This window comes from Pinus tabuliformis, chromosome 9 (assembly GCF_031772625.1).
Source record: "Pinus tabuliformis cultivar Carrire ecotype Pingquan chromosome 9, CPIR1, whole genome shotgun sequence".
Lineage (NCBI taxonomy): Eukaryota > Viridiplantae > Streptophyta > Pinopsida > Pinales > Pinaceae > Pinus > Pinus tabuliformis.
This window is the reverse complement of record NC_142307.1, coordinates 1974561400-1974587274: the sequence shown is the minus strand read 5'-3', so window position 1 is coordinate 1974587274 and position 25875 is coordinate 1974561400. Positions and strand designations below refer to the sequence as shown.

At 38.8% G+C, this 25875-nt stretch overlaps 1 protein-coding gene across 3 annotated transcripts in view; it reads left to right on the top strand.

Annotated features, from left to right (window-relative positions):
* LOC149156923 (Insulinase (Peptidase family M16) protein) overlaps window positions 1-25875 on the top strand; it is a 268172-nt gene that overhangs the window by 223043 nt on the left and 19254 nt on the right. For 2 of the 3 annotated variants that reach the window (XM_089438805.1, XM_089438807.1), the window contains exons 18-19: window positions 18669-18779; window positions 18910-18990. In XM_089438805.1, coding sequence (XP_089294931.1) covers window positions 18669-18779; window positions 18910-18990 — 192 coding nt within the window. Of the gene's footprint in view, window positions 1-18668; window positions 18781-18909; window positions 18991-25875 lie in introns of those variants that run through there. The other variant, XM_089438806.1, reaches the window with a different exon arrangement.

Genomic DNA, 25875 nt, shown 5'->3' with positions numbered 1-25875 from the left:
TTAAGCCATAGAGAGCCTTCTTTAGCCTGCATACATGAGTCTCCCTTTGATTTATTTCAAATCCTTGATGTTGCTCATTGTAGACCTCCTCATCAATGGTCCCATTCAGGAAATCTGTCTTGACATCCATTTGATGGATGTTCCATCCCATACCAGCGACCACGGAGACAAACAATCTTGTTTTTGTATACCTAGCTATGGGAGCAAAGGTTTCCTCATAATAAATTCCTTCCTTTTGTGAGAAGCCTCTTGCTACAAACCTTACATTGTATTTGTCTATGGTCCCGTTTGCAACATGCTTTTTCTTGTAAATCCACTTTGAAGTGACTATAGATTTGTCACTTGGCCTAGGGATAATCTCGTAGACATCATTCTTCATTATGGACTGGTATTCTTCCTGCATAACATTCCTCCATTCTTGATGTTAAGCTACATCTTCATAGGAGGAAGGTTCCACTTCAATAAGCCTGGTCATGTATGAAGCATACCCAAAATGCCTCTTTGGTCTTTTACTTTCCTTGGATGTCCTTGATGCCTTATGTCCTTTTGCCTCTTGAAGAGTAATTTTTAGCCAAATAGGTCACTTCCAATTTTGAGTAACGATTACAACATTCAACATTGTATAGGGTCATAAGGACCTTTAACATCTTCTTGATCAAGTCCTGGTTCTTGACCATCATTCTCCCTAGAGATATCCTCAATGATCGGTATATCTTCTTCATTAGAGTAATCTAGAACATCGCTTGATTTATTATAAGCTATGCTTTCATCAAAGATGACATCCTTGCTTCAATTTGACGATCCTCCTTGATATACTTTGTATATGCTTTTGATGAAGCATTATATCCCACAAAGATGCTCTTTAGATTGGTTGGATCTAGTTTCTTCCTCTTGTCCTTGGGTATATGAATATACACAAGACACCCAAATATCCAAAGATGATTCACACTTGGCTTCTTTCCTGTAAATGCTTCTTTTGGAGTTATGTTGTTGGGAATCCTGTGAGGACTTGAATTCTGTAAGTAGATAGCTATCATGCATGCCTCTCCCCATAGAAATTGAGGGAGATCCTGATCATGTAGCATAGCCCTGAGACATTCTTCAATAGTATGGTTCTTCCTTTCTTCCATGCCACATTGTTAAGGATTATAGGGAACAATGAGTTCCCGCTTGATTTTTTCTTCCTTGCAGAAAGTTATTAACTCTTTGGAGGTGTATTCTCTACCATTGTCTAACCTTAGAATTTTGATCTTTCTCCCGGTTAGGTTTTCCACTTCAATCTTGAACTCTTGAAACTTTTCGAATACCTAATCCTTGTTCTTCAGAAGGTATAACCAAGTCTTCCTTGAGTAATCATTAATGAAGGTTACATAATACTGATGCCCACCATGAGAATTTACTACTATAAGTCCACATACATCCAAGTTTATAAGATCTAAAATTTCCTTAGATCTGGTGTCGCTACTTGCAAGTGGTTTCTTTACATTCTTGCCTAGAGCACATCCCTTATAGATGCCATTATCTTCCTTTATTTTGGGGATGCCATTGACCATTTTACTCAGAGATGGCAATATCTTATAATGAAGTTGTCCATACGTTCTATGCCATAGTTCGGAAGGACTCACATCTAGGTGAACTAGGGCTTGAGCTAGGGGTGTATAGATACTATACAATGTCCCCTCACGAACCCCTATCATGCTTGCTTCATTAATACTAGAGCCCTTACCCCAAACCAAAACCTTGCCATCAACAAAAGCAACTCTATGACCCTTATCCTCTAGACAAGAAATAGAAAGTATGCTTTTCCTCAAACCTGGAAGATATAAAATGTTGTTGAAGTGAATGCTTCCACTTGACTCGAGCTCCAATGATGTAGATCCAATGCCGTTCACTAGATAGATCTTGTTGTCTCCAAGTTCGAATGAGTGAGATGAGCTTCCCTTAGATAGGGTTTGGAGTTGACTGCATTCTCTTGTCATATGTCTGGAGGCACCACTATCAATAACCAATACATTCTCATCCTTGAATGTGAAACCCTTCCTTATAACCCTTTCCATAGTGCCAACAGAGATGTGGTCTTCAGTGTCCTTCTTGCACCTTGGAGACTTGTAGATTAGAACTTATTTTTCTTATCATGATAATTACTTGTGATGTTATTTGGTTTTGTATTACTTCTTTAGATCCATTCATCAAGAAATGACCAAAACAATGAAGATCACGAAGAGATAGAGTACCCAAGATATAGGCTCGAAGCCAGGGAAAAACCTCTCCAAGGGGAAAACCCAAAAAAATGTTTCTCTTCTTCTTTAGAATTTGCTTACAAAAGAGACTTCCAATACCCGAAGACCCAAGCCAATAAACCCTCCAAACCCCAAGTCAACCTCCAACAAGATCTTCCTTGAGACAACTTTCAACACTTAGATTCTGTTACACTGCTACTACACTACTACTGCAACTTTGACCCTTGCAACTGAATTTCGTCCTCTTGCAACTGCTACAAAATTTCGTCCTCCTGCAACTGGCAGCTTCACAAACCCTAGCGAGACAAGAGAAAAGCTTCCTTGACAAAATTTTGACTTTTTTTCTTCTTCTTCATCCTCCTAGCTACTCTTCTTCTCCTTCACTATTGCAGATCAAACTTGCTTGAGATGTGTGTCCAAATGAGGTCGAGCTCCCTTGTATTTATAGCCTTTCTTGAGGGTCGAATACCCCTCCTTTAGGCCAACTTGATCTTGCTCTTGGGCCGACTTGGTCTTGGGCTTATCCATGGCTTTTCTCAATAAAATAAATTTTTTTCTTCATTACAATGAGTCCAAATGGGACTATGACACATGACCAATATTATTTTTTATCCTAAAAAGTCCTAGAAGACATAAAAGCACAAAGAACATGCTTTTGACTCAAACTTGAGTATGAAACCGATACTCCAAAAATAAAATATAATTTCTTTTTCTTTATATTTCTTTTTTATAAAGAATATACAATGTCATGATTGCAATGAACATTGAACCTAGTTACAATTTTCAACAATATATTCTCTCAAAAGGTGTTATGAACAAAGTTCATAAACACAACAAAATTCACAAAAGATTTGAAATATGTAAATCTCCATGATAGGAAAATATTATATATTATATAAGAAGTGTACAAAAGATATGAGATGATTCTTAGAAATGACGGCCCACTTATATACTTAGGTAGGTGCCCTTTTGTGAATGGTCATGTCCCTATGAGACATGCCTCTTCAATATACTAATCATTGTTAACTATTTATTATTAATAAATTACATTCATAACATTGCCTCCCTTGTCAAAGAAGCTTTGTCCTCAAATCTTATTGCTGACAAGGCGTGTTTTCTTTGTCTTATAATCTATTCACAACTTTCAGAAATCTTCGAGTCATAGTCATTGATGATACAAGATGATAGGATCCTTGGAGTGATAAATAAAATTGTCGAATTCAAAAGGGATATTACCATCCTAAATTAATCTATTGTGGAATCTTGCGGTTATTGGATACTTTGTGTGGGTTTTTATCACAAGACTGAATTGAACCGACATTAGTATTCTTCGGAACATAAGTTTGTTGTTTCTGATTTGAGTGATACATATATGCAGAATGATAGAGTTGTCTGCCCTTGTGATTTGAATGTCGATAAGAAGTTCTTTTGGTTGGCTTTTCCGTTATCATATGGGTGCCAACTTCTTGATTCACTTCAGGTATTTTTGTTGTTGAGTTGGTTACAAAATCTTCATTTGGATTTTTCATCATTTGAACTGCAACATTGAAATATGTTTTTACTTCATTTGGCTTGTCATCTTCTTGAGCTATGATATTCATTGGATTCGTATTCATTCCTTTTTATTCAACTTGAATTTCTAGATTAGAATATTTCGATGGTTCCTTCTCAATAAGCTATTGTACCTTGTTTTCCAATGACTTCTTGTCCTTCTTAATCTTCTTAATTTGCGTTAGTAACTTTTCACTATGGTCCTTAAGGCATGTAACTTATTGTTTTTGTCCCTTTGCATATTTTGTATCGCCCTTTTACTTTCGTGAAAAATTATTTTTGAGATATCTTGTATGTCTTCTGGTGTTACTGAATCTAATTTCAATGTAATGTCTTGTAATGTTATTTTTTTTTCTTTTTGTAGGAAAATGTTAAAAATTTCTTCTTCATATGAAGGATGAAGGTCCCTAGAGATTCCATCCAGGGAGAACACAAAAAATATATCACTATCGTCACAAAAAAAGGTTTAATGATGAATTGCGAGATAAAAGAATAATCCCCAATACTTAGTTGTAGATTGCTTATGTCATATTGTTTGTTAATCATTTAAAAAAAATCGTTTCAACTATATTCGATTCAGGAATCACTAATTGATTAACACATTCAGTGATAACATAGTTACTATGTTAAAATTGGCAACTAGGGCCAAACTCCTGTGGGTCATCTTACTCATGGCTGATAATATTTTTATTAGATTCCTCTCGTCGAGAGGTGTAGGATTGATCTAAAGATCATCCGATTCCGATAAGTATTTATAGAGATATGAATTTATTTTGATTATGGAATAATTATCAAGGCAACCAGCGACTCATGTAGGCTCAGAAGCCCAACAGATGTATCTATTCATCATCAACATTTGTGTATAAATACAGGAGGTATTTTCCTCATTTGGACACACACATCTCATCACATCTCTCTCTCTCTCTCTCCTGCGCAGAAAAGAGGCTCTTCTCCTACTGCGCAGAAAGAGACTCCTCTCACACATGTGGAAGGAAGGACGCAGATTTAGGGCTACAACTGCAGATCGGAAGTTTGACCAGTGTTGACCATCAGTGTCCCTCTGAGAACTGCGCTGTAGGTGATCCTGACTCTCTGTGGAAGGCCACATTTTTTGGTGAAGGAGTCAAGCCGATCCGACGGTCGGTTTGCAAGATATTGTCTGCCCTAGTTTAGGGCTGATCTAGGGTTCGCTGCTGCTGATGTAAATCAGATTTATGTACTATTTCTCTCTGTTGAATTATTGAAGATAAAAGAAGATTTGATCAAAGGGTTTCCCCATATTGGGGTTTGTCCCTGGCTAGCCGCCACATCTTGTGTCTCTTGTCTTGGCTTGTTTTTTGTCAATCGTTTAATGTTCTATCTGCACTTTATAGAAAGATAAGTAAACTGCTCTAAGCATAGAACATACCATAACTTAACATGGTATCGGAGCTGAGGTGAAGATAGAGCCCGAGCAAGAGCAATCACCGAAGAGAAGATTGGCAAGGCTATCCTAAAAGAACTATGGGGTCCTCAACACTCTTCCCTGCCGAAGACAAGCTCTGTGAGAAGTCTGACTATCACGGATGGAAGATTTCTCTCGATCTAACTTTAGAAGATCAGGGTGTGTTGGACCATGTGAGAGGCAATATTGTTGAGCCTCCATCAAATGCACACGCTGCTGCCAGGAACAAATGGAAAACCAGTGAAGTCAAAATAAAGGAAGAACCGTACGATTGTGGAAGCTGTCCGTGCCATGCTCCATGATCAAAGACTTCCGAAGTTTCTATGGGCCGAAGCTACAAACACCGCCGTATATGTACAAAACCGATGCCCTCATCAAGCATTGGGCTCCAAGACTCCTGAAGAATTGTTCACCGGTAAGAAACCTGACGTATCTCATTTTAGATTTTTGGAAGCCCTGTATATTTTCATGTGCCGAAAGAGAAAAGGAATAAATTGGGTGCATTTGGAAAGAAATGAATCTTCATGGGCTATGGTGAAAATACTAAGGGCTATAGAATCTATGTAGTCGATCAAAGGGAAGTTGTGACTAGTCATGATGTCACCTTTGGCGAAGATATGGCTCTCAGCAAGGTGAACAATCTTCCTACTTTAAGGAGCTCTCAAGAAGCTGACACTAGGGAACCTAAAGAAAAGGATGATGAAACAATGCCTGATGTGGAAGAACCCATGGATCGTATTGATCCACCTGAGCCTTCCTCTTCCAGGAAGAGGCCCTCTTGACTTAGGGGGCTACTCGATGATGCTGAAGGACACATTGCACCCCGAGGAACCTTCCGTGAAAGTAAGAAACCTAACAGGTATCAGGGATACCTGACCATCATGAGCACAATCATACAAAATGAGCCTTCATCATTCTCAGATGCTGTCAAGCATCAAGTATGGAAGGATTCTATGACCGAAGAATATGAGTCTATTATGAAGAATGATGTCTGGGAAGTAGTTCCCAGACCCCAGGACAAGACAGTTGTCACTTCTAAATGGCTTTACAAGATAAAGCATGCAACAGATGGAAGTACAGAAAAGTATAAGGCTCGTTTTGTCACTCGTGGCTTCTCCCAGAAGGAAGGTATAGACTATGATGAGATATTTGCACCTGTTGCCAGATATACCACCATCCGCTCGATCATAGCCCTTGCGGCTTCACAAGGATGGAACCTACATCAGATGGATGTCAAGATCGCATTCTTGCATGGTTCGATCAAAGAAGAGGTCTACGTGGAGCAACCCGAAGGATTTGAGATTTATGATCGAAAATCTCATGTATGCAGGTTGAAGAAGGCTCTCTATGGGCTGAAGCAAGCACCCCGAGCATGGTATGAGAGGATCGATAGCTACTTGATGAAGCTGGGATTCACTAGGAGTGAAGCCGATCCTAACCTTTACTTTAAGGTTGAAGATGACAAACCTCTCATACTGGTGCTGTATGTGGACGATCTCTTCCTAACATGTGCAGAACCTCTCATTCACAAATGTAAGAGGGAGTTGGCTTCTGAATTTAAAATGAAGGACCTAGGATTGATGCACTATTTCCTAGGACTCGAAGTTTGGCAGAAGCCAGGGGAAATTTTCCTATCTCAGGGAAAATATGTGGTGAAGATATTGGAAAGATTCGGTATGGTGGACTGCAAGCTCGTAACTACCTTGATGGAGCTTGACGTCAAAAAGTTAAGCCGTAGTGCTGCTGGACCTGTTTTACGAAATGCCACTGAGTATCGTCAACTCGTTGAAGCATTAATGTTCTTAGTGAACTCTCGTCCAGACATATGCTTCGCAGTCAACACATTGAGTCAACATATGGTTGAACCTCACCACATACATTGGATTGGTGCTAAGAATCTGTTGAGATATCTTTGTGGCACAATTACTTATGGGTTAAAATACATTGTCGGAGATGTGAGACTACTTGGATATATGCTGATTGGGCAGGCAGTGTGGTGGACCGTAAGAGCACTTCCGGGTGCTGTTTCACTCTGGGATCTGCTTCGATATCCTGGATGAGCGGGAAGCAGAAGTTGGTGGCTTTGAGCACCGCCGAAGCAGAGTATATTGCTACTAGCATGGCCTCCTGTGAGGCAGTCTGATTGTGAAAGCTCTTCAGTGAGCCGTTTGAATTTACATTGGATACCATCGTGATCCTATGTGACAACCAGAGTGGGATTCGTTTGTCAGAGAATCCCGTATTTCACGATTGCTCCAAGCATATCAATATCAGCTACCACCATATCAATGTTGCAAGAAGCGTCCCCCTCCTCGGTTCCAAGGCCCGAAGCACGTCCCATGCGGATGCGTCCAGGAAGCGTCTCCAGAAGTGCGCTTCCAAAATTCGGAAGTGCGCTTCCCCCTGTTTTGGACACTTCCGGATGCTTCCTGGATGCTTCCGCTTGTTTGGGATGTTTGTTTTGAGTATAAATGCATATATATATATATATATATATATAGTAGATGCTTCCGCAGACGCTTTGCTTCCTAGATTTTTGGAAAATGACGCTTCCGCATCCCCGCTTCCAAAAAACGTCCCCGCTTCGTCCTTGCTTCATGCAACATTGCACTATATTCGAGATATGGTGTAGCGAGGAGCAATAAGGCTCCAAAATATCGGTACAGATGAACAAGTCGCCGACATTCTGACAAAGCCCCTAAGAAAGTTCAAATTCCTAACTTTCCGAGAATGACTTGGTGTCGTTCAAAGATCCTCTGATGAGGGTCCTGTATGATGTATTGAGCTCTAGGAGCTCCGGGGGGGCGCGGGGTACTTCTTGGAGCGACATATGACCACATGGTGACTCATCATCCCTTGGTGGTGTACGTGTACAAGGTAAAAGAATCAAAACTTTCCCTATGACACCCCATGGCGACTGTGTAGCAGGATGATCAGTTCTCCTATGATGTCTGCATGGTGTGTTCTCCATGACGATTGTGTAGCAGGATGATTAGTTCTTCTGTGAGACTTGGATGATGTGTTCTCCATGGTGATTGTGGAATAGGATGATTTGCCCTCTTGTGGGCCAAGATGATTAGTTCTTCGTGGCATCCACTGGACAAGATGATTCGCTGTCTTGTGGGACAAAATGGTTCGCTGTCTTGCGGGACAGGATGGTTCACTGTCTTGCGGGACAGGATGATTCGCTCTCCTATGGGCAGGATTGATTAGTTCTCTTGTCGAGGCATCCTACCCATGCAGTCTGGGACTCATGGGAAGTACCTCTCATTTGATCAATGAGCAAGGAAATGAGAATAGGGACCATAGTAGTACCGATGGACGCATCGCTGTATCTATCGTACTCACTATGCTAGGATGACCTTCATTGATCTGGATACTGGTCTGGGACCAGTGATAGGAGTTGTACCCACTATGACATTGACTTCGGGTCGGTTGAGGACTGGTCTGGGACCAGTGGTACACACTCTGAGACTGACTTTGAGTCAGTGGAGGATGGTATGATACATCCTCGATCATTTCTTCTTCTTCATAATTCAGACAAAGCAGAGCAGAGCAAAGCAGAACAGAGCAGAGCAGATCAGAACAGGGCAGAACAGAACAGAGCAGAGCAAGCAGAATAGAGCAGAGCAGAGCAGGGGTCAAGCTGTACAGGGCAGTGCATTTGATGGATGAATAGTAGCAACTGACAGACGAATTGCAGATGGAGTTCTCCCTAGTTGAGAGGGACTGTTAAAATTGGCAACTAGGGCCAAACTCCATGTTGGTCATCTTATTCATAGCTGATAATATTTTTATTAGATTCATCTCGTCGAGAGGCGTAGGATTGATCTAAATATCATCCGATTCCGATAAGTATTTATGGAGATATGAATTTATTTTGACTATGGAATAATTATCAAGCCGACCAGCAACTCATGTAGGCTCAAAAGCCCAACAGATGCATCTATTCATCATCAACATTTGTGTATAAATACAGGAGGTCTTTTCCTCATTTGGACACACACATCTCATCATATCTCTCTCTCTCTCTTGCGCAGAAAAGAGGCTCTTCTCCTACTGCGCAGAAAGAGACTCTTCTCTCACACATGTGGAAGGAAGGACACAGATTTAGGGCTGCAACTGCAGATCGAAAGTTTGACCAGTGTTGACCATCAGTCTCCCTCTCAGAACTGCGCTGTAGGTGAACCTGAATCTCTGTGGAAGGCCGCATTTTTTGGTGAAGGAATCAAGTTGATCTGACGGTCGGTTTGCAAGATATTGTCTGCCCTAGTTTAGGGCTAATCTAGGGTTTGCTGTCGTTGATGTAAATCAGATATATGTACTATTTCTCTCTGCTAAATTATTGAAGATAAAAGAAGATTTGATCAAAGGGTTTCCCCATATTGGGGATTGTCCCTGGCTAGCCACCACATCTTGTGTCTCTTGTCTTGGCTTGTTTTCTGTCGATTGTTTAATGTTCTATCTACACTTTACTTTATAGAAAGATAAGTAAACTGCTCTAAGCATAGAACATACCATAACTTAACATACTATCTTCAATAGGATCAATAGAGATGATAATGTACCTTCCTGCAAGTGATCCTTTGATTTTAAATAGTGCACTAAGACATTAACTAAAAGTTTTTGGAGATCTTTCATTACTGGTCTCCATTTTTTTCTTTTTTCGGGACGAGCTTAGGGTTTAAAATAACCCTTTTAATCTTATAATAATACTTTTTATAAGTTTCTCTCTTTTAAAAGAAAACCTTACTAGTTTATTAAAATATAGATTTTTTTTTTTTTTTTTTTCTTTTTCTGCTAACTCACTTTATGAAGTTATTTAGCTTCCCCCTTTTTTTGGGTATTTTATTCATATTCCTATTCCTTCAATAATAATAATAATAATACTAATTTTTAATTTAATAACCTATTTTCCCTTTCCTAATTCCTCTCTTTTAGCAATTGTTGACTAACCCCTTTACTAATGTGGTTCTTTGACTTTTGATTAGGGAACCTTAATTTGAATTTCCAAAATGATAGTTATTGCTACCTCCTCTCACGAATTAATTAATTAGTTATTGGAGTGAAATGTCCCTTGGAGCAAAAGTCATGACTACTTCGATACGACTTTAGTATCAATGGACTGGGCATCGGGCACGAACCCTTAAGCCGGAAAAGTAAGATAAAACAGTAAGAAAATGGTGACGACTCAGGGTGAAACTGGGTTGCTAGCGGCAATTGCCAACACAACAAAAGTTGTATCTTTGACGTCATAGTGTGGTGAGGGTAGATAACAACCGACGACGACGACGGCTGTTGTGCAATGCGTCAACTGTGGCAACTATGTGACGGCTTGTGCTCGTTGTTAAGTTGGGGATGCAACTATGTATGACCGCAGACAGTATCAATATTTTTTATTTTTTTTTCTTTGTTTGTTTTTGTTTTTATTTTGTTTGGTTGAATATAATTTTTTTTGTTATTTTTTTATGATATATATAGTTATTTTTTTGTTTGAAACTTTGTTTTTTCCTTTTTTTCTTTTTCATCCTTTTTTCTTAGATTCTTTGTTTCCCTTTTTCTTTTTTTAATGGCCAAGGGCCTAACGACAAAATTGAAGCACCTCCAAAAGGTTGTGTAGCGAAACACTTGAATCACAACGACAACGAAGTTGATGATAAGTTGATGGCCAAATGCTGGAGTAGACTGGCTCTATGCAACGGTTGAGCGACCAAAGGACCGAACAACTCTGATACCAAATGTTATGAATAGACTGCATAAACACAACAAAATATTCGGAAGATCTGAAATACACAAATATCCATGATAAGACAATATATTTATATAAGAAATATACAAACGATATGAGATATGAGATGATTCTTAGAAATGAGGGCCTTCTTGTATGCCTAGGCGGGTACCCTTTCATGAATGGTCATGTCCTTATGAGGCATGCCTTTTCAATATAGTAATTACTGTTAACTATTTATTATTAATAGATTACATTCAGAACAAAAGGTGTTGTCCCTTTGTGCAAACAATATTTCACTTATGTTAACTATCCTCAATGTTTGAACTAGTCTACATTCTTGCCAGGCCTATAAGCAATGTTCTTGCTGTTGGGCACCTAATCTGCTAAGGGTTTGTGTGGAATGTGAACAGTCACCGGAGTCTAAGAGACCACTTGGTATGTGAAGACCAAGGGTCGTAAGAATGTAATATAAATGTACATCTTTGTTAATAGAAATGCATGCACGTTTATCCTATTTGGATGTCTTCTCCATATGTGTGTTTAGAGCAGGCGAAATCTGGCCTTGCTCCAATTTGAGCCCAAGTGTATGGCCTTTTCTCAACCACGAGTGTGTGGTCTGATCAACTAAGCATTTTGTTTTCTTGATCAGCCATTGTGACCCTAGTCTAACATTTACTCTGTCATTTCACTTAGTTGTTTCTCAAGTCTGTTGCCTGTCCTAAGCTCTATCTGTAGTCCTGACATTTCTGTGTGCCCGTTTCCTTTTTCTCTGGTGCCAAAGAAACGCCCTCTGCCAAAGCCTATATGTGCTCAACTGTTGCACAGTTTTGAATTATGTGTCATTGATAGTCCTGACATAATAGTCAGGTTGTGATGTTACCTACGCTCTACACTTTGTTTGCGCTCATTATTTTGGTCAATGTCAGGCCCTACTCGGCGACCTCCGCTCAGATTGCTCTCAAACACTTGTTAGATACACTTGTATGACCATCTATTGGAGCATCCTCCTTTGCACAACCCTTCTTCTTGACATACACACAATTGATTCTCAATTGAATGCAATGCTGAGTTTTGTGCATTAAGACCTTCAAATTTGGGAGAAGTTTTCAAATGGCATCCACTGCGTCAGCCCTCATGGCTCCCCCATAGTGCCTCTCAGTTAAACAAAGCGCTAAGAAGGCCTTTATGATGAGCTTTTGATAATCTCGTAACTGACATTTCAACATCCCATCACTGCCTGTGTGTCAACCTGTTGATGCCTCTTCGTTAGCCATTTTGTTCACATTGGTAGCCGAATCTCACCAACGAGTTACTCACCTCCAGCCTTCAGTTCTCCATCGTCTCACACAACAGGATTGGTGTCTATTACGACAACTTGAGCCACTATTTTCTTGTGGCCTTCCTTTGTGTGTTTGTCGCTGGACCTGGGCGTTGTCCAGAGTCTTCCAAATATGCATCGATCAAAATGTAGGACCTAAATTTGTCCCTCTGGCTGTGATTTCTTCTTTCGGTACAAAACAAAAAAAACACGTTGACCCTCCTTCTCCCTGTGTGGAAGCACTTGCCAACCTTCTATTTTTGAGCGAAGAAATCAATTATGAACTGTGAGACAAGAGCCTTAATGGCATTGTGAAGAGTTTGACTATTCGAACGTATTGTTGAAAAGGGATAACGTCGAGAGTTAAATATCCTGGTCGTGCTTTAATCTATAGAAAGGCATTTATGTACTCCATATGGTTCGTTGGTGTTATGTATTCGCTGTATGCTGTGGATGGTTCTGGAACGATATTCATTAAATACTCTTGCGCATGACCAGATATCATATGGTGCCAAACCCTGTTGGATATATGTTGCAGATATAAGCTGTGCTTCAATGACTGTGTAATGGTATTTCCCTTATGCGTTATCGAAAAGGTGTGTTGGTTAAAATGATGGTTTTATGCTTTGAATATGAGTTGGAATACGGTGGTATTCTATTTGCGAGTTAGTTTTGGTGTAGGTATGGTTAAAATGCTATTCGAGTCATTACTATGTGAATTGATATGTTATAATGTTGAATGGTTTATGGTGCTGCGCGTTGAAAAGTTGTGAGTGAATGGTTTTTACATATATGGTTGGTGAATAATGCTATTTTGGTGAACTTTATATATTTTGATATATGATATGACATATGAGCCTAGTTAATATATATTGATTCATATATATATTGGAAGCTTTGTTAAATTTTCATACATATTAAATTGGAATGTTGGCTCATTTGGTTCATATGTTGAGTGATGAGCATCTTGACCCTTTTATATGGCATATAATGTGAAGACCGTGTGCTATATGTGATGAACATGCCATACGTATGTATGGTATGACATGAAAGTAGAAAGTAGTATGTAATATGGTATGTGGGATTTACACTTTTTTGATGGCCTTATTCCTTATGGTGTATGGAGGTATATTGAGAGCTTACATCTTTAGTTGAAGAATATTTTTGAAGACAAAGTTGTATGCCAATCAATTTTTTGGCAGTGACATTATTGTGAAATGGATCGAATTGGTGATGTATTAGAATTACTAAATACTCTAATGCATTCTACTATGGACAATACAATTATGATTGACCGAGCCATTGTCACAAAAATTCAAACTTGTTTGCAAAATGTACAAATTTGTCTACAAGATGCACATGACAAAATTGACATTTTGCAGCTTGAATCTAAATTCCACAAAGAAGAGCTACAATAGAATCGAGATCATTCTGAACCTATTTTTTTTCAGAACATTATCACAGACTCCCATCAAGAATAAGAAATTGTAGATGCAGTACCCATTTCAGGAGCAGTTTTGTATAAAGATGCAGAAATTCAGGTTCCACTTCCCAAGCCCATCATCAGACCTTGGGAAGAGCTTGTTAGCAACCAGAATAGAACTGGTATTGGATAGGACTGGGTTGAGGGGAGCGCCCCCCCCTCTCGCTCCCGCTCCCAATTCACTCTTTCAGCGGGGGCGGCTCCGGAGCACCTTAGGAGTGACCTCCCAAAAACGCTCCCTGCCTTTTCGGGAGCATTTAGCCTTTTTTGCAATAATGTTCCAAATGCGCTTTTTCTTTAAAGAAACGAATAAGTTTTGAGTGGGGCATCTTAATGATCAAGCCTATGGCCCTAGTATTGATATGCGATTCATGGTAATGTTAAATTCTTAAAGTAAAAGTGACATTCTGCTTAATCTTCATTTTCATCCTCTTACTTAAATTTTTAGCATTACCATGAAATGATTCAGGATGTTTGAGAGTGGTTCCGACCTCATTGGATTTCATACAGAGAGTAAAATTTTAGATTTCATTCAAAATCCAGTAGACTTATCAGTTTTTCAGGATTTCATGATTGGGGGATTGCAATGTTTCCATTGAATTTTGTCATGTATTAGGGTATGGAACTCGTATTTAAGCAAGAGCACCAATCCCTCTATGTACCTTGATGTTAGTGACATTGGTTGTCGAACTCCTCTATCATGACCCTCCTAAAAATGTACGCATCACTCAAACAAAATCTTGACTTGACATGCTATGCTTTTTCTATCTTATGTTAATGCTTAAAGGGTGATATTAATGAAAAAGATCCCTATACAGATACAGAGGTAATGACAAAGATACCTCTGGATATTAATGCTTAGAGGGTGATATTAATGACAAAGATCCTAATTTTCCAAGAACACTAAATAATTAGACATTTCTCGTGGTGGCAAGAGGCCCAAGCATAAGCAATAGATAATAAATTTACTTGTATTTTCTAGTTTCTAGTAGTTTTTATAACTATTGACTCTTTCATATTTATTATGATATTTTTTTAAACAATATATGACAATTTAAGTTTGAAGTTGGCAATTATAACACATTAGTAATGAATTATGAATATGATGCTTCATGAAAATTAAAAGTTGTTTCATTTCATTTCATTTTATAACATTTCATTTCATGTTAGATATTATTTGTTGTAATGGTTACACTTAGCTTACAAGTACAACTTTGGTGATCAATGATGATAAATGTTATATATTGAATTTTGAAAGCTTGAAACTTTAAGATTGATGAATCATGAGATTCAATATGTTGTATGTTACTATGTTACTAACTCGTGGACATGGTTGATGAAGATTATAACTTCTAGATGATTGTTGTTATATGGTTCAATCTATGTTTTTTTTTATGTTTTTTATATCTAATTCATCATTCTACATGTTTTTTGTGGACATATATGTATCAAAATATAATATATATATATATATATATATATATATATATATATATATATATATATATATATAATGCTCCGGGATTTGCTCCCAAACTGGGAGCTTCTGAAAATGTCGCTCCCGCACTCGTTTTCGCTCTCGTTCCCCGCTTTCGCTCTCGCTCCCAAGTAACACTGGGATAGGACAAGGAGGTTTCTCTTCGCACTCTTGACTATTCTAAGCGCATTCAGTTTCAAAGTGTTGGGTTTCTTCATGATGGTTCACCTTCACCTCTTAGACCTTGCTCCTCCTCCACAACAACAGATTGTCAAATGCCAACATTTTGACAAATTTGGCCATGTGAAACATCGCTGTTTTGATCTTTATCCATGCAAGCATTGTGGTAAGCACACTCATTCTTCAAACAGATGCTTCAAAAACAAACCTTCTGCAAGAACAAAGATTCACCTTGGATGGATCGCTTCTTAGCAATGGGCTTCAACAACCAAGAAGATATTTCAGTCATATGTTAGAATTTCTTCTAGAGTATTGAAAAGTCTTGCAGTTGAGTTCTCTTCGTCTTCTCACCTTGTATTTGACAGGGGGGGAAGTGATGGTCATCTACAAGTTTCAAAGATAAATCAAGCGAGCCTGAGCCACAACTTGAACATGCTGCCTGAGCCTATAGCCAAAGACAACCATACCCAGATTCAGAGTTGTAGCCAGAGACATAGAAGCCTCTAAGCATGCCTTTGGTTGGTGGTCTTCCTTAAACCACTACAGGTTGCAAACCTCCCTTTTTAAGGTTGAGGGTCTCCCTCTCCAAAGCATTAGGGACACTTCCTCTAACGACCTCCCTTTTTCAGGTTGAAGGTCTCCCTCTTCAAAGCATTAGGGACACTTCCTCTAGCAGAAGACTTCAGCTTCTTGCCAGACTTGGAAGAGTTCCGGGAATCGCACTAAGCGTTCCTTTGGTTGGTGACCTTCCTTAAACCACCGCAGGTTGCAGACCTCCCTTTTCCAGGTTGAAGGTCTCCCTCTTCAAAACATTAAGGAGCACTTCCTCTAGCAGAAGACATTAGCTTCTTGCTAGATTTGGAAGAGTTCCAAGAACTGCACTAAGTGTTCTAGTGTTGGTGGTCATCCTTAAACCACCGCTAGTTGAGACCTTGAGTTCTCCCACCTTATGCCATCATTTTAGAGAGCACATTCATCTTATTGTTGTCATGCATTGTTGTATTTTTGTATTAGAGCTCTCTTCTTGGACTCGTATATACCCCTTTGAATTAAGGGGGGGAATGTTGGGAACTAATCCGCCAAGGGTTTGTTGAAAAATGTAACTAGGTTCAGTCTTCTTAAAATGTATTTGTCAAAAGAATTTTTATTATTGTTACAATGACTTCTTAAAGCATGGTTTTCATGCTTGTGTCATCATTTTATTAGTCAAAGTCCCCATTGAGGACTCCTAGGATTAATAAAGAGTCAATAGAGTCATTGTATATTTTATGAGACCCTTCTTGGGCTTTCGAACGATGTAAAAAGAATTATTTTTGAGTCAAAAATAAATTATGTAACCTCCACACCAAGTCATCCTCGTGAAGATCAAGTTGGCCTCAAGGAAGGCAATTCGACCTCATTGGAAGGCTATATATACAAGGCAGTTCGACTTCATTTGAGCATCTCACTCTCTCAAGCATAGTTCAATCTTTGGAAGTTGGGAAGAAGTGCGAAGTTGAAGGAAGGGTCCAAAAGGAGTGTGAGATTGGTCCAAGTGAAAGAGAAGAAGAAAATCGAAATTTTGGTGCCTCTCTCTCTCTCTTGTGTGGGCTAGTTTACAAGATCGAAGAATCTTAGTCTAGGTCGAAGTTGCTGCTGATGTCGAAAGCTACCAAGTCGAAGTTGTTAGGGTCAAAGTGCTACTGCTGCTAGGTCGAAGGTTGGATTGAAGAAGGAGAGGCTGGCTTGGTGTGGAGTAGGTCTTTGTCTAGGTAGAAGAGTCTCAAGGAAAACTATTGAAGGAAGAGATTTTTGATTGGGTTTTCCCCTAGATAGGGGTTTTGCCCTGGCAGAGTGCCTACGTCTTGTGTCTTGTGTTTTTGTTATGTTCATGCACACATAATTTGGTAATCAAGAGAGAGAAATCTAACCCTAATCCTACTAGCATTGATTTCTCAATAGAGTTGGTATGGAATGTGAACAGTCATCGGAGTCCATGAGACCACTTGGTATGTGAAGACCAAGGGTCACAAGAATGTAATATAAATGTACATCTTTGTTAATAGAAATGCATTCACGTTTATCCTATTTGGCTGTCTTCTCCATATGTGTGTTTAAGACTTGCCTTCATGTAATTGGGTTGGTGGATGGGTGGTCTATGACACATGAAATGAGTGCATTGTTTTGAAAGAGGTTGAACATATATGAGATTTTGGAAATAAGTAGATCTTGTGTTTCAGAGAAATATGTTATTGAGATATGCTGAACATAATATTTACAAGGTGTAATTGAGACTGCAATTTTTGTCCAAAGGAAATTTCAGTTTGTGTATTATTAGTGCTGAAACAAAGGAATCTCTGTAAGGGAAAATGAAATGCAGATAGACAGCTGAGTAACCAATTTTTTTATTATGCTGCATTGATAAATAGGTTGGGAATGTTTTTTTCTAACTTGTATCAGTTTTCCACACTGCAAACTTTTGTATTAAAAGAGGATTGGCTGCATTCTTATTCTTGATATGTCTATCACAGTTTTCTGTCTGTATTATTCTATTTTATTCAACTTTGTCAGCACTATTTCTGAGAAGACAAATAGGATCATCCTTGAAAATTTAATTAGTTGTAGGCTAAGTCAATGCCAACCTAATTAATGCTATCAGACTGCCTTTTAGAAGTCCCATTCTGTGCTTGACGACAATCAGATGGTTTAGGAGTTTTCCGTCAGCTGCTTGAATATATATTCCAGCATGTCTGCAATAATAATCATCTACGTTTATTACTAGCAGAGGACAAAGTTGGTCTCTTTATAATTCTGATTTATGTAGATTGTTGAATCTAGAAAATTGCAAGGGATGTGTTTTGGGTCAAGGAAGAAACATAATATCATATAGAGATAAACAAATATATGTAGAACGACTCATTGATACAAATGTGATGATAGCCACTTATGTTATGGTCTGCATTATTGACTTTGTCATACCCATGAATGAATTCTTGCCTTAATTAGCTTTGTTCTTTTTCTTATCTGAATGACTCTCTAACTCTGCTGAAGGTGTGGCCCAAATCTTCCTTGTATAGATAGCATAGTCTCATTTCTACATAACTGACAACTCCAAAATATTTGTTACCTTAGAATCAATTTTAGTGTCGTTTCAACTCCATATTGCTTTATAATGAAATTACTAAGATGTCTGTGCTTTTCCCATGTTGTTGGCATCTCCAGTTCTGAATAACATTTTTTGTTTTGCTATTATTTGTGCTTTTAGGTTGGTCTTTCTCTTGATGAGATGCTGTGTCTGCAAGAACAAGGGCCTTCAGATTTGGATGTCTCAAGTATCCTTGAAATTGAGCAAAGGGCATATGAGAATGGATTACAGGTTACTTGGCTAGAACTGAATTACAATCTAAACAACACATTCTGGCTGTATAATATGCTTGAAATTGGCATAATTTGCACTCAAATTCTATGCACTCGTACATACAGCTAACAGTTTTTGTTCCTTACAGGAAAATGGATATTGGCTTGATCGAATTCTGCGTGGCTATCAATCTCGACTCTATGCTGGTGACCTTAATGTGTCTCTTAAGGTAATATTACAGTTACGATTTGTTTTTCTTGATGCATGCTAATGTTTGGATTTCATTTGAGAAGCCTCATGACTTGAAAATTTTGTTCTTAAGGTTGTTGGAAAAGTAACTAGGTTCGGTCTTCATAATTACCTTTGTACTTGTATCAAAATCAAAAAGAAGAAAAATAATATTATCTTTCAGGCATGGGTTTCATGCTCAAATTGTTTTGTCATCTAGATCAAGCATGTTCTTCATGCTCCTAGGGTTCAATGAAGAGTCTTTGTCATTTGTATAAGACCAATTTGGGCAATTGGTAACAAGAAAGAAAAAGTATCTTTGAGTCTATGAAGCCAAAATGACCTCCAAGACCAAGTTGGCCCTACCAATGAAAAGTCGGCCTAGGAGAGGTGTTAAAATTGGCAACTAGGGCCAAATTCCACCTTAGGACAGCTCATTTGATGGAGATGATGATTGCATTTAATTTCTCTTTTCGAGAGGACCAAAATTAATATAAAGATAATCCAATTTGGACAAGCGGAAGTGTGATTTTGAATTTATGCCCACACATGTGCAAATTGTTCAGGTCGGCCTCATCAACATGTAGGCTCAAGAAGTCCAATGGACATGTCTCTTCACCCAGAGAGAATTGTATAAATACAAGTGACCTCTCACTGCATTTGGCATCTTTATCACTAAGACATTCTCTCTCCTTCTCTCATTGGTTCGTACTACATTGGGTACTCTTCTCTTTCACTTGTGTGGATCAAGGAGGACGGAATTTCAGATTGAATTACAAGGTTGAAAGCCACAGGAAATTCTACAGTTTGACCAGTGTTGACTAGCGTTGACCGTGAACTTCCAGGCACCATTTGACTTCGATTTTCTAGGGTTATTCCTGTCTCAGCAGTGCGCATGTTTTGGTTAACCGCAGGGTTGATGGCAAATTGACCAAGTTTGACAACAGATTTTGATTATTTTGGACTGAATTTGACCGTTGCTGGAGGCCGAGTTTGATTGGGGAAGATCGAGCTATTTTGAGGATAATTTATTGTTGTTTTGACCAGTGTTGACTTTCTGGTTAGGGCTGAAGTTTCACTGTAGTTGACTACAAAAATTGACAGGGTTGTTTTGACTTTGAATTGGGCAAGTCAATTTGACTATTGTACTCTCTCTCTTTGTTGAACATTTTGATATAATAATAAGAAGAATTGATCAAAGGGTTTTCCCCACATTGGGGTTTTTCCCTGGCATCTGCCAAATCTGGTGTCCTCTTGTCTTGGCTTGTCTTCTGCATATTGTTTTATGTTCTATCTACTTTTATTGTCAATTTGATTAATGGTTAATATGATTGCTATTGAAAATCTAAATTTGAAATTGCTATTGGGCTGCTTAAGGAACATTGAAGTAATTGTGCTAAGCATAGAACATACCATTGCTAACTAAATTTAACATGGTATTAGAGCCCAAGTGAAGACAAAGCCCAAGTAAGAGAGAGAAAAGCAATCACTAAGAAAAAAGTTGTTGGACAAGAATATTGGTCTAGCTTCAATGGCGACTACATCATACTTTGGATTTGACTTTGGAAGAGAATGATGTTACAGACTATGTAAAGGGAAGAGTGGTGGAACCTCCTTCAAATGCACCTGCTGCTGCGAGGATGAAATATAAGAAAGGTGAGGTCAAAGCTAAAAGAATCATTATAGACTCTATTCAAAAGCATTTGGTTGCTTATATTTCTGATTTAGAAACATCTAAGGAGATGTATGATAAGCTGGTTGGAATGTTCAAAGTGAACAATGCAAATCAAATTCTCTTTCTCAAGAACAAGTTGAAGGAAATCAAGATGGATAGAGGAGAGTCTATCCAATCCTACTTAATGAAGATTATAGAAATCAAGAATGATCTTCTATCTCTCGGAGAAGTTGTTGCTGAGAGGGAGCTAACTCTCATTGCTCTTGGAGGTCTCACAAGAGCATGGGATGTGTTTAACACCACTATTCTTAACAATGACAGGATTCCTAGTTTTGATGAATTATTGGCTAGATGCACACAAGAAGAGACGAGGATGATGGAGAGAGACAAGCCTTCAAATGGAAATGAACCTATCGCTTTCTCCGCTCATGCAAAGAGGACGAACAACGCTGGTCCAAAGAGACAAGGTCAAGGATTCAAGTAGGGATTCAAAGAAAGAAGAAAAGGAAGGTGCTACAATTGCAACAGGTTTGGCCACTATGCTAGAGAGTGTCCTCACAAGAAGGATACTCCACGGGATGATGACAACAACAACGACAATCACAACAATTTCAAAGGTAATGGAAATAAAAGGAAAAACGAGTTCAACAATAAAGGAAAGAGAAATGCTCTCGCTGCTCGATATGGTAACGGTCGACCTCTCAAAAGGACGAGAGATTCCAGGTATGAGGAAACTAATGTTGTAGAAAAAAAAAAAATTATCTTATTTTCTCCCTCACAATTGCATCTCCACCGGATACTTTAGATCATTGGTTGATTCACAGTGGAGCCTCAAGGCACTTCACCATGTACAAGGAGGCTCTCTCAAATTTGATTGAAAAAGGACTAAGTTGGAGATCATACTTGGAGACAATGTCGCCTACCCCGTGAAATGGATAGGGACGATCACTCTTCACTTAAATCAAGGTCAAACCCTTCATCTACAAGAAGAATTGTATGTACTTGATTTGAAGAAGAACTTGGTGTCTATTTTGCGATGAAAGATAAAGGCTTCATGGTAGCATTCATTGATGGAAAGGTACATATTTGGCAAAGAAACCCTAAAGATGAATTTACACCTGGATTTAGGGTTGAAGGTCTCTATCAAGTTGGAGGAAGCCCTTTGGGAGCTATGACTTGTGATACTTCTCTTCAATTTGAATTATGGCACCGAATATTTTCTCACCTTCATTACAAAGCCTTACCCGGGTAAGGAAGATGGTCACAGGTATGCCCGAATTCAACATAGATCATGAAGGTGTTTGTCAGGGTTGTGCAATTGGGAAGCTAACAAGGGGGCCATTTCCCTCAAGTGAAAGTCAAACTACCGACATTCTTCAATTGGTCCTAATCTATCTGGTATGTTGCTCGTAATATCATTAGGAAGATACTTATACTATGCAATTTTTGTAGATGAATTCTTTCCCGGAACATGGATCTATTTCTTGAAGAAGAAAGACGAAGTGTTGAAATGGTTTTGTTCTTTCAAAGCCTTGGTTGAAAATCAAATAAGGAAGAAGATCGAAATATTGAGGACCGCTAATGGAACCGATTATGAATCAAATGAATTCAATGATTTTTGTAGAGGGGCTGGTATTAAGAGGGTGACAACCACTCCATACACTCCTGAGCAAAATGGAGTTGCTGAAAGAAAGAATCGAACAATCATAGAAGCCACCCGTGCCATGCTTCATGACGAAGGTCTACCGAAGTTCTTATGGGGAGAAGCTGCCAACACTACTGTATATGTTCAAAATAGAAGCCTGCATCAAGCATTAGATTTCAAGACATCTGAAGAAGTTTTCACTGGTAAGAATCATGATAGTTCTCATTTTAGAATATTTGGTTTTCTCGTGTATATTGATGTGTCTAAGGAGAAAAGAAACACGTTAGAAGCATATGGGAAGAAATGAATATTTGTGTGCTACAGTGAAACTTCAAAGGCATATTCTATGTGCTTGGTCAAAGAGAAGCGGAAATAAGCCATGATGTCACTTTCAATGAAGATTTTTCCCTTGGGAAAGCCAAAGATCTCCCTATCCCATGGAAGGACAATGATGATGGTGCAAGAAAGCAAGATGAATCTCCGACAGATGAATTGATGTCCGATGTTGTTAATTTTAGGTATGTTCTTAGAGCAATTTATTTCAATTTTCTCAGTTAGCTTCATATATTTTCTAGATTAGCAATCACATCAGCATTAAAGTAAACTGCAGATAGAACATAAATATAAATCGCAAAAGATAAGCCAAGACAAGAGGACATAAGATGTGGCGCTAGCCAGGGACAAACCCCAATGTGGGGAAACCCTTGATCAATTCTTCTTTTATGTTCTTCAAAGTTCAACAGAGAAAGTGAGAGATAGTACATTTACAACAAAAGTCAACACTTTGACTTATCTAGATATGAGCATATATCATCTCCTATCATGATGATACATGAGATCGGTTGAAGACATTCTGCTTCAACTGATTCTCCAAGGTGATGGCTTCACCTAACATAGTGATGCAGCTTGTACTCATGTTGCACCTGTAACTGTGTTGCACCAAGTCAATGAGCGGCTTCCATCTGCTCTTATCATCATAATGCCCATCATCATGGTGTCTCATTCATCATCATGCTGTTGGGATTATCCTCCTTGCTGCACCTTTGAGATACTTGTTCATATCAAGAATACTAGATCTGAATACTGTGATGACTATTGCCACTGTATGTCTCCTTTTACAGGTATGCTGAGAAGCTCTTGATCAATATTGAAACCTGCTTCATCATCGTGGTTATGCCGAGACAGTAACATATACATCTGTGAGATTGAGATGATACCCAACGTAATTTTCATTGTGCAATCTAAGTTATATTGTTCATTGCATCTAAACTGTCACAGGGATACCACCGAGATTTATATGCATTGATTGTGGCTACAACAGTTCGTTCCAGTGGCCTCATTACCTTACTGCGGCCACCTGCAGCTCCCTGCAGCTCTTCCTTATCACTGCGACTACCCTCTCCTTGACTGCAGCTGTCTATGTCTTGATTGCGACTTCATATACATGACTGCGGCTTCATCATTTTCACTTGACTGTGGTTACTTCATTCCCTGCGGCTTCGTTATTCCTCAACTATGGCTATTACGGTTATAATTGCCATACCTATAGCATATATATGTATCCAAACTTCACGTAGAATGGTTGTACCTGTATAGCATATCTATACAGCGTATATATGTAGCCAAACTTCACGTAGAATGGCCATACCTGTATAGCGTATATATACAACGTATATATGTATAGAATGGCAAAGAGGAATGCGAAGTTCTGTTGCTTGAACAGGTCTTGTTGACTGTGTTTTATTGACCCATTGATTGCGTTTATATTTCTTCATAAGCCTGTTGCTTACTGCGGCTAGGGCATCACTGCGTCTAGGGTATCACCTGCGGCTAGGGCATCAACTACTTAGCCCAGCATACTCTTAATATCTCTCCTTTTCACGAAAAACCCAAAGACGTGAAGAGGAGGAGATCACTTGAAGAGTAAGTGTGTGTCAAATGACTTCAAGTCCTCTTCTATTTATACGAAAACGTAGAGGTTGAATAGACATGACGGTTGCTTCTGAGCCTACATAAGTTGTTGGCCAACTTGACAATTTGTCCATAATCTAAATAAATTCATATCTTCATAAATACTTAGCGGAATCGGATGATATTTAGATCAATCCTACACCTCTCAATGAGAGGGATCCAATAAAAATATCAGCTGCCATAAATAAGATGACCCACATGGAGTTTGGCCCTAGTTTCCAATTTTAACAGATGTTGAAGGCCCGATGGATCCCATTGATCCACCTCCTGGTGATCCCTCTACCTCAAGGAAAAGACCTTTGTGGCTCAAAGATACTCTCGAAGATGCTGAAAGACATATTGCTCCAAGAGGGACATTTCATGAAAGTAAGAAGTCAAACAAGTATCAAGGGTACTTAGCTGCTATGAGTACTATTGTTCAATCTAAGCCATGTATGTTCGAAGAAGCCGTGAAACACCAAGTATGGAAGGATGCGATGAATGAGGAGTACGAATCAATCATGAAGAATGATGTCTGGGATGTGGTTCCTAGACCCAAGGACAAGTCTATGGTCACTTCTAAATGGCTTTACAAAATCAAACATGGAGCTGATGGGAGTGCTGAAAAATACAAGGCCTGGTTTGTTACTCGAGGTTTCTCTCAAAAGGAAGGAGTGGACTATGATGATATATTTGAACCGGTTGCCCGATATGCCACTATCTGATCCATTATTGGCCTTGCTGCCTATCAAGGATGGAGCCTACACGAAATGGATGTTAAGACTGCTTTCTTGCATGGTTCGCTTGAGGAAGTCTACATAGAACAACCCGAGGGGTTCAAAGTACAAGTGTTGATTTTTTGGTAGCATCAGATGTGCTCTAGCCTTGAAATTTGGAGGAGAGGCTAAGGCACATGAGATCACCAAGACCCAAAAATCATTTTGAAAAATTCCATTCGGATGAGGAGTTATTAAAATAATTAATATTTTTAATGGGTTCCTAAGTCTAAACCAGTGTTGTTAAAATCGCGATAAAATCGCGATTTTATCGGAAAATCGCGATTTTTTCCTCTGCCCGATCAAATCGCCACTTTTTTTTTATACCGATTTTTATCGAAAAAATCGCGATTTTTAAGGAAAAAATCGTGGGGGCTTGGGACAGCTTAGTTTTATAACTTTTTTTGGGTTTTTTCATGCAATTTTTTTGAAAGAAACAAATAATTTTTGAGTGGGGCAACTTAATGATCAAGTCTATGCCCTAGTATGGATATGCTATTCATGGTAATGTTAAATTCTTAAAGTAAAAGTGACATTCTCCTTAATCTTCATTTTCATCCTTTTACTTAAATTTTTAACATTACCATGAAATGACTCAGGATGTTTGAGAGTGGTTCCAGCCTCATTGGATTTCATATGGAGAAAGTAGAATTTTAGATTTCATTTAAAATCCAGCAGACTTATCAGTTTTTCAGGATTTTAGGATTGGGAGATTGTAATGTTTCGAGGTGACACCATCCGCCCAGCCTACCCCTGCCACCAGTAGAGGACGTGGTCTACCTCCTATAGCTCCTACTTCTAGTTCTTCAGCTTCTAGAGCACGTCAGACTCCACTGCCAT